The sequence below is a fragment of the Scylla paramamosain genome, chromosome 27 (assembly GCF_035594125.1).
Source record: "Scylla paramamosain isolate STU-SP2022 chromosome 27, ASM3559412v1, whole genome shotgun sequence".
Classification (NCBI taxonomy): domain Eukaryota; kingdom Metazoa; phylum Arthropoda; class Malacostraca; order Decapoda; family Portunidae; genus Scylla; species Scylla paramamosain.
The window spans coordinates 150,001-160,000 of record NC_087177.1 but is presented as its reverse complement, the minus strand read 5'-3'; the positions used below and the strand labels follow the sequence as shown (position 1 = coordinate 160,000).

General features: G+C 39.5%; 1 protein-coding gene across 2 annotated transcripts in view; it reads right to left on the bottom strand.

Annotated features, from left to right (window-relative positions):
• Positions 1-4,506: 4,506 nt before the first annotated feature.
• LOC135113988 (uncharacterized) overlaps positions 4,507-10,000 on the bottom strand; it is a 7,022-nt gene continuing 1,528 nt past the window's right edge. Inside the window, exons 2-9 of one of the 2 annotated variants that reach the window (XM_064029562.1) lie at positions 9,818-9,908; positions 9,545-9,689; positions 8,401-8,938; positions 7,773-7,899; positions 6,950-7,135; positions 6,377-6,791; positions 5,750-5,858; positions 4,507-5,544 (exon numbers count right to left, since the gene is read on the bottom strand). In XM_064029562.1, coding sequence (XP_063885632.1) covers positions 6,757-6,791; positions 6,950-7,135; positions 7,773-7,899; positions 8,401-8,658 — 606 coding nt within the window. In that variant the 5' untranslated portion in view covers positions 8,659-8,938; positions 9,545-9,689; positions 9,818-9,908 and the 3' untranslated portion in view covers positions 4,507-5,544; positions 5,750-5,858; positions 6,377-6,756. The remainder of the gene's footprint in view (positions 5,545-5,749; positions 5,859-6,376; positions 6,792-6,949; positions 7,136-7,772; positions 7,900-8,400; positions 8,939-9,544; positions 9,690-9,817; positions 9,909-10,000) is intronic. The other variant, XM_064029561.1, reaches the window with a different exon arrangement.

The window sequence follows — 10,000 nt, the reverse complement described above, 5'->3', positions numbered from 1 at the left end:
GAGGAGCCTCCTAAAGTAAGAAATTATCTCAAATTGTGGTAGGTACTGATGTGGTGGTGGTAGTGGCGACAAAGTGGGTCGCGACAAAGTAGTCGCGACAAAGAGGATAAGGGGGGCCAGTTGGGAGCGAGCAGCAATGGTATGTGAGGGCCAATCTGTTGTGTACTCGCTATAGAATCTATAGCGAGTACACAACAGATTCATATAACATAGATCACACAACTGGAAATCATAAATCTGTAACATACCACAAATATTCAGCACACAACGTGGCTTATATCTTAACAATAATGACAATGAGAACAACTGCGGAAAATACAACGAGAAGAAGCAAACGGAGTAAAACTACACGCACGAAAATGCTCAGTTATACTGTGATGTAATGTGTTGATTTGACGAGCGATGTTTTGCATACAGTCGACCTGGGCATAGTTGTGCTCATGTACCTTTGTTTGTTGGATCTTATATTAGCGATTTTGGCGATGACTGAATTGTGATATGATGGTACGTTTTTGGTGTGATATAGAGTAGTGCGCGCACGGTGGTTTAGTTTTGTTTACGTGTCGAGAGTTGAGTTTGTGTTTGCAGTGGTTTAGTCTGTTATCGTGTTTTTGGGTTTTGTTTTATCATTTCCACTTTTTTATAATAGATTCGCTTCTTTCTGCTGTCTGAGATTTTTATTAACGTTTTTTATTAAGTGAATAGATATGGCGATTGAACCATCAACCCAGCAACATATACAGTACACTTAATTTGTCACACACACTTTTCGCCGCCTATACTGGAATCAACGCACACACTTCACCACATACATTCAAACTAGCGTACAAAACTCACCACGTATTATTCACATTTCACACTTTCGATCACAACGAGTATTTCACACAATCAACAAGACATTCCATTCTGCATCGTTCTACCCTTGCAAATCGTCAAGGTTACAATGTCACTCATACACGTATGTGATCCAGAATTGAAGAGTGAAATAAATCCCTACCGTGGACAAGGGGAATATGTGCTCAGGTTGACGGGATGGAGTATTGGGAGTTTGTGACGAGTCCCTCAGTGGCATCAGTGTGGTTGGTATCATTGACTTGTCCAAAACGTGTAAAGAGAACTAGCTTAATAGAAAACGGGTTGGAGTGACTGCTATAATTATACTTTGCATGTATGTAATGACAGATATTTGTTCTTTGAATGATTTTATTATTCTAATTAAACAAATAATTTTGAGCAGATGACTTCACGCCCCCCTTGTATCCTCCTCGCGCCCCCCTAGGGGGGCGCGTCCCCTAGTTTGGGAACCACTGATTTAATGGGCTTTAGTAGGTTTTGTCACCAATCTTCTGTGTGTCACTGACTACATTTTGAAATTTTTATCTGTTCTATTTAATTTTGTGTGTATGTACACAATGTTTATGGTCAATAAACTATTTATAAAACTATTTATCTGTGTGAGTAAGATAAAAGCAGTTATTGTTATTATTATTATTATTATTATTATTATTATTATTATTATTATTATTATTATTATTACACATTTTCCTCCTTGTATTTAAATATTATTATTATTATTATTATTATTATTATTATTATTATTATTATTATTATTATTATTATTATTATTATCATGAATTTTTCTTGTTTATAAATAAAATACTGTAACTGATTATTATTTTTTTTATCATTCATTTAGACTCTCTCTCTCTCTCTCTCTCTCTCTCTCTCTCTCTCTCTCTCTCTCTCTCTCTCTCTCTCTCTCTCTCTCTCTCTCGAATAAAATGACTGGTGAAGAACTCTAATAATTAAAGTGCTAAAAAATCCATTAAACTACGAGAAATAAGACAAATAATTAATGACACACCTAATAACACAAACAAGGAGTAATAAACAAAACTTAAGCCAGAAAACACGAAAAGATAAAACTATCATATAAAGAAATACGAAGTTAAAAAAAAAATCATGAATATCAAATAAATAACTCACATATAATCAATAAACACGGAAGGAACAGTAAATAAACAATTAAGCCGTTCATTGCAAGGGCCACAGTCAGAAAGTGAAAAAAAAAAAAAATGCTTAGTTAAATACCGAGGCTAAATAAAACAAGGAATTAGACAAATGACAAATAATTAATAAACACATAAGGAATAATGAATAAACAAAAATTAAGCCAGGAAGACTATTATAATTATTGCAAGGAGACAATATGTATGTATGTATTGTATGTAATTTCGAGGTTAAAATGGCTCAAATCTGACCCAACAGCAGGCCATAAGTGAAGGTGTTCCTCAAGGCAGGGAAGGGGGGGGGGAGCAATGAATAGGGGAGGGGCTATAAACTATTGGGGGGATAACAGTCCCAATGACTATTAATTAATGACGCATCCAGTTTAGCGTGTGTGTATATTTCGCGTTGTGATAATTTAAAGGTTTTCTCGCGTTTTTATCTTTATTTATTGATTGATTTATTTTATTTATTTATTTTATTTTTTTGGCAGGTGTTATATTTGTTGAGTGTTTTAAGTAACTGGCTCATTGCATCAAAACTCCATTCATTACCTTCGTGGGAAGGTTCAATTTGGCAAGGTTTTTTTTCGCATTTTGGGTTTTGTAGTAAATTATGCATTTTCTCATATTTTTCTTTGCTGGTATTGTCCCTTCCACGCCATATATGACTGGAAAGTTGGGGGCGCCTTCCCCCCCCCCCCCACCCTCCACTGCTACGTTTTTTTTTTTCTTAATCAGTCAGTCAACCAATCAATCAATCCCTTCATGAATCATACCCATTTCCAGGTGTCACCCCCACCCATAGATCTCTCATTCTGTCACGTATGAACAAGTGCTAAGGGCAAGCTGAACAAGTACAAAGGGCAAGCCAGCTGTCTTTTAATATTCTTGCCTGAAATAACATTACAAATGAGGGTCTATTAATCATCCATTAAATAATCCATTTTTATTGCTCTCTCATTCTTCTTGCTCTGTGTATTGTTAAATTGGATGGTTTCTATCATTGTCCCTTCCTGTGTTTTAGTGTGCCATTACCTGTCCTCTCTTCCAGCTGATATTTAGTTTGTACTAAAATAGACTGGCATAACTTTACAATTTATACACAAATAACATAAACCAATAATGCATTGATATTATGCATGATAGGAGTGGACATTTCCACTCTACATCATTAATGAATGCATGATGAGACGCACACTATTACAAAGCTAATGAGTTCAATACAAACACTCAATAACAATTTCAATAACTTTATTAAAATAGGCAATCTTTATAAATCATGAAACCAGAAAACTTTAAGAACCTGGGGCTATAACATCAAATGCACAATAATTGCAAACACTTTTTACACACACACACACACACACACTCTTTAATGATATTTCCTAATATACAGTATAATTCCAAACAGAGAGAGAGAGAGAGAGAGGGAGAGAGAGAGAGAGAGAGAGAGAGAGAGAGAGAGAGAGAGAGAGAGAGAGAGAGAGAGAGAGAGAGAGAGAGAGAGAGAGAGAGAGAGAGAGAGAGAGAGAGAGAGAGAGAGAGATGAGAGAGAGAGAGAGAGAGAGAGAGAGAGAGAGAGAGAGAGAGAGAGAGAGAGAGAGAGAGAGAGAGAGAGAGAGAGAGAGAGAGAGAGAGAGAGAGAGAGAGAGAGAGAGAGAGAGAGAGAGAGAGAGAGAGAGAGAATGAACTACCTGGGGTCATAAATGCAAAGTAGAGGTATCAGTCAGGCAAAGCATAGTGCTTGCCTGTCTCATATGGAATGTAACAACATGGCTTCATATCATTCCAGACCTGGGATTATGGCCAAAAGTTACCAAGCAGTGCTGAGCAAAATTCAGCAGAGTAATATTCAGTATCATTGAATTACTGACAAAAGTAAAGATCATTATGTGCAATGATACTCACTACCAAGGAGTGCTTTGGGTTACTACCAAGAGTCTGACCATGCTGGCAGGGATGGTTAGGCTATACATTACATACTTTCTCTATTCAAATCAGTCAGCTGATTAAATGGTGAGTTAAACCATTTTGATCATCTAAATCATATTAAGGCATTGGATGAGACCTGGACAGCTTGGGTCAACACCATACATAGGTACTCCACTACTCTGTGGGAGACACTTGATTTGTGGCAAGAGTCATCACAATGCCAAACACCATCCTTGACAAAGCACAGCATGGCCCACTCATCCACAGGAACCCAGCCATCTCTAAGGAGCAAATCAATGCTGCCCAGTGTCACTCCTCATCACTTTTAGGGGAATAAGAAGCAGATCCCACCCCAGCACCATCTTTAGATAGAATATAATACAGAGGATAGAGAAGGAATACAAACAGGGCACATGGTATGGTATGGAACACCAACCCTCACTTTTGGAAAACCCCAGCCACTCAGTAGAGCAGCCAGTCACCATGGCTATCACCTGGGGATTCTTAGGAACAGGTGTTAAGTATAGAATGAGAGATAAAGAAAACTCCCAATACATTTTCAAGTCTATACCGCAATACAATTTCAAGTCTACATAGATAGACAAAAAAGTGTTCATGAATTAAACACAATATTGTAAGTTTTAAATGTTATGTGGTACCTTAGATAGATGGACAGGTCACTTGAGAAGAGAAAATAAGAAATGTCTTAGGAAGAGTATTTTGTCATATGTATGAATATATATGACTGTATGACATAGATGACTGGTGAAGGAGATTTTGTCCCTTATCAGAGTGGTTGTGTAGCTGAAACAAATTAATGATTATCAAAACAGAGACACATTTGAGCTGATTGGTGAATTACAGTTTCAGAGTGGATACGGCATACACTGGGATGATAAAACTACTGCAGTCATAAAGTAGATGAAAAAATACTGTGGGGAGGAATGTAAAGCAGTAAAATATGCAACAAAAGAAAGAAAGAAAGAAAGAAAGAAAGAAAGAAAGAGAGAGAGAGAGAGAGAGAGAGAGAGAGAGAGAGAGAGAGAGAGAGAGAGAGAGAGAGAGAGAGAGAGAGAGAGAGAGAGAGAGAGAGAGAGAGAGAGAGAGAGAGAGAGAGAGAGAGAGAGAGAGAGAGAGAGAGAGAATGATGTGACATGACATCTTTAAGTACAAATGAGTATATAGTAACCATACACTGATACTTGTCCCCTTATACAATGATAAGTTTACCCAAACACAATGGACACGGATGGAACTTTTGGAGGCTAAAGTGCTCCAGGTGACTGGTGGACTCCATTTCATTGCGGAGGTCCAGGATTCTCTGCACAGTTGGGCTTTTGGTGTCAGTGGAAGTGGTGGCAGTGGTGGTAGTGGCAGCAGTAACAGTTTTGGTCTTTCTATGGGCAAGTTCTGTAGGATTCATATTCTCCCTCCTCATGAGGGACATCAGTGTGAAGGGTCAACACAGCATCAATTCCCTCCTCAGGCAAAGAATGATGGATGCAATTTTCTGTTTCTTGTTGTTGCTCCACCTTTTCAGAGTGTTTGAGGCGCTCGTCAGCCATCTTTCCACTGCTGGTGGGTGTCTCAGACTCACTGGTTCCTGTTCCACATCAAGAGTGTTAGCAGATGCCACTTGTATTTCATCTACTTAGTACATTACATCATTACATAAATAACTGGTGTTATCTGATATTAAAGTGCTAATGAGCAACATGCCACAGAAATCTGTTTATTTCAAGAAAATGATGAAGATAATAATAATGTTTCGTTGCACTTCATAAGATGGCTCAGTTTTTACTACTCACCAACACTGCTAATGATAGCAACTGGACTCTTAATGACGCTGCTTATCTTCTCGAGCTGCTCAAGGTCATGATCTGCTTCCTTTTCCTGCACCAGCTTTGATATCAAATCCTGCAGGAAACAACTGTGTTAATTCACATTTTGAATAAATCTAATAGATGAAATTTCACTTACAACACCTTATGTGTCTCTGGTGACTCATGGAGGACAGATACGTCACCTGAGACTAAATGGTCAGTGAAGAAGTTGATCCTTGATCCTGGCTAATCACATTAAGTACATTAAACACTCCTGTTAACTAATAAATGAGGGGTAGATTTCTCTGGAAGGTTACATTACACTACTTCCCTGGCATTTGAAAACATTTTGCTCTACATGAACTCATATGGAAGCTTTGCTGCAACATTAAATCTCAGCTAGATGCCAGATGGTGTAGCCTCCATCACAGACCAAGGTAATGATATGAAGGCTTAGTACTTTGGTCAACACCTGAATAAGAACAGTTTGAGATGCAGCAGAGATCACTAACCTGCCAGCAGTTGAATAAGAAGTGTGTGAGATGCAGCAGAAATCACTAATCTGCCATGACATGAATAAGAAGTGTGTGAGATGCAAAAGAGAGCACTAACCTGCAGAGTGGTTTTGCTTCATTTCCTCTCATTCATGATGGAGGCTGGCAAGGTCTAACTGGCGTTCTCGAGCTTGTTGCTTCATCACTCCTCGCTGCAACTGGTAGATGGTGATGTAGTCACCTGAAAAAGGATAAAATTCTTCATTAAAAGACAAAGGAAATGGCATACAGTAAACAGTAAACACTTCCTCCACTTCACTTTTACAGATGATTCAAATGAGCAAAAAACATGCACACATCGATGGACTCTGTCTCCTCATGCACTACAGCATGCTCAAGCTGCTACTTCCTGTCACTCAGCTCAGCCACCTCCTTCATGCTGCAAGTTAACCTGCTCTCCAGGACCCTGTGAGCCTCCTGCAGTTGTTGCAGCTTCTGTTAAAGCTCAGTTCCTCCCAATCTTATTGTTTCTCCTGATAAAACAATAAGTTTGTTTCTCTCAACTTTTCTTAATACAGCCTCAATAAACAAATCCAATAACAATGCTTTTATTTTGTTATTAATTAAAAAAATTGAGCATCAGTGAGGAAAAATTATTTGCTTTATTATTAGAGAATATAAACTTTCTTACCTTTTGGTTCAGTTATGACATCTTCAGACAACTTTTCATGAGCAAGAGATTCTCCCAGCAGTTTGTTATACTTATCCCTCTCACAGTCTAGCTGAACCTGAAGACTGCTGCACTCACTCTCCAACCTGCTAACCTCAGATGTCAGTGTAGCCACTTGACCCACCAATTTCCCCTTGGTATCTGTACCTGGAGGTGAAAAATTGATGCAACAGAGGGCCAGACAAGAATGACCAATGGAAGTAATTAGACGTAATGTAAGAAGTGGGTATAAGACTAAGGGAAACAGAAGGGCAATGGAGAGAGGGTTAGATGCACCAGAAATGTCTGTGGAGCCAGGAAAAATTTAAACTTGTAACAGAGATAACTAAGAGCAACTGTGAATGAATAAATGTGATGTGGCCTCAACCCATGACTGGGAAAATGCAAAAGCAGCACCTCAGACACCAGGACCATGATGACTGGCAGCTCCCAAAATTATCTGCTGGCTTTTGTACTCCTAGTCACCACAGAGGCTCATCCACAGCTAATCCTATCAGCTGATCATCTTGGGTGAAGTGATTGTTTATCAGTCTGGCTGTTGACTCCTGATGCAGAGATGTGTGTGTGTGTGTGTGTGTGTGTGTGTGTGTGTGTGTGTGTGTGTGTGTGTGTGTGTGTGTGTGTGTGTGTGTGTGTGTGTGTGTGTGTGTGTGTGTGTGTGTGTGTGTGTGTGTGTGTGTGTGTGTGTGTGTGTGTGTGTGTGTGTGTGCACTTTGGAAAGCCTCCCTCCATGGAGAATGTCAGTTTGATATACAAATATATATTCATGTGGATGGTAGCTCACATTTAGCTTCTGAGTTCTCACATGAAGAGGTGCCATCCTTGTCTTTTTCCTCTGAGGGAGTGACTTTATACTCTGTGATAAGTGCATGCAGCTCACTATTCTGTCTTGTGACGTCTTTGGTTTCTATCTGTGAAAGACACAAGAAGGCAGTAAGTTAACTTGTTTAACATGCCACATCATTTTATATACTCGTATATTATGCCAAGTTTAAACAGGAAAGCCTCACCAGAAGCATCAACTAAAGACCAAAGTGATTAACAAATCTTTCACTTTACCAGCCTTAATGACAAAAGCTGCTGATGTAGCATCCCATCCATATCCTGCATTTTTACACCTTCATGATTCCAACACTGCATCATTTGTTCATGTCTTAAAGACACGGTCATGACAGAATAGTCCTCACACTCCTGTCAGTACTCTTCTGCATACACTTGAGCCTTGCACACTCCAAGCATTCCTTCCACTCATCCTTCCACATCTAAAGCACCATAGTACTCTCCACCCATTTTTAAGGAAACTGTCTCCATGCATAAACAAACACACAACCTCACGTACTCCATGTATTGTTTTCAGTAATGATTAATCTTACAAAGTAAACCAAACTAATATACAAAGACACTTGTGGTACCTTTGAAAGTTTGAGCTTATCTTCTAATTCTTTAATCAGCTTTGTCAACGTGATATTTTCTTGAGCAAGGTGGTCGTGGCTCAGGCCATTCTCTTCAAAGTGGCTGTGGTTGTGGACCGTCACCAGCTGACCACTAAGGGACTCTGTCTTCTCCCACAACACAGTGATCTCGCGCTCTTTCTGCAACGCCTTTTGCCTGGTGAACAGCGTGGCAAGTGCACATACATTAGAACAGTATGTGACCAATGACGTCTCCATTCTACATTGCCATGACAAGAATACAGGGCTTTACTGAACATAAACCAAGGACGCCTCCATTCTACATTGCCATGACAAGAATACGGGGCTTTACTGAACATAAACCAAGGACGCCTCCATTCTACATTGCCTTCCTTCTTATCTTTCTCCTTTCCTTCTCCATCTTCCTCCTCCTCCTCCTCCTCCTCCTCTCCTTCCTCTTTCTTTCCACCTTCCTCCTCCTCTTGTGACTCTTCACTCTCTTCCTCCTCGTCCTCCTCCTCCCCTGTGCTTCCCTCCTCTGAAAGAAAAGACTTAATTAAAAAGCAAGCAAATATAGTAGTAATAGTAAAAAAAAAGTCAAGTAAATGAAAGTTTATACACATATGAAATTAGTGAAAATTTGACACCAAACATTCTCTATCTGTAACATTACATCAGAATGACGAGAACACAAGATATGAAAAGTGAAAGGGAATGATGTATATAACAAAGAAAAACATTGTATAATGACATATGACAGGAAAATAATCTTGTATACTTCAGTCCCTTAAATACTTGCTTCCTTGTATATTAACTCCCAAAATGCTCATTCCTTGTACTCTCATTTTCAAAACACCTCTTCCTTATATATTGTCACTCAAACACTCCTTTCTTGTACACTTATTCCCAAATCATTCCTGTCTTTCTGTATTCTCATTCTCCAAACACTCCTGCCTCTGCACACCCAGTTCCTCAAAACATTTCTTCATTGTTTACTCATTCCCCAAACACACCAACTTTCTTGTATACTTAGCTCTCAAAAGATGCATTTTTAAACATCCATAACTCCTTTTATTTTCATTCCCCAAACACTCCTGGCTGTGCACACTCCAGCATGTTAACACAATAATCAAGCAATACACACGACTACTGGCACCATCCAGATCTGGCCCCAGCACCCCTGCCTCCTTGCGTGCCAGCTCCAGCAATGCACGGCCATAGTGGTAGTACGCGTCACCACACTCCGGCGCCTGCTCCCCATACAGCTCCACCAGGGACTCTGTTGCCTCCTGGAGTGGTAAGGAGTGTCAGTTAAACCTGGTGTTTACTTTCACTATGATATGAAACAATTAACAACACAGAAAACAACACAACTAGGTAACATGCAACACATACCACACCTAAGCAACAGACACACCTTGAAGGCAGTGACAGCAGATTTGAAGTCCCCCACCAGGAGGTGTCGCTTGCCCTGAGAGAAATGGTTGAACGCTGCACTTGCCGCATGTCTAAGGGGAGCAAGCAAACAGGCCATCATCAAACAAGTCTTCACTTTAACCATTCGTAATTTACACTATCATATATTGTGGAGTAACTTCAT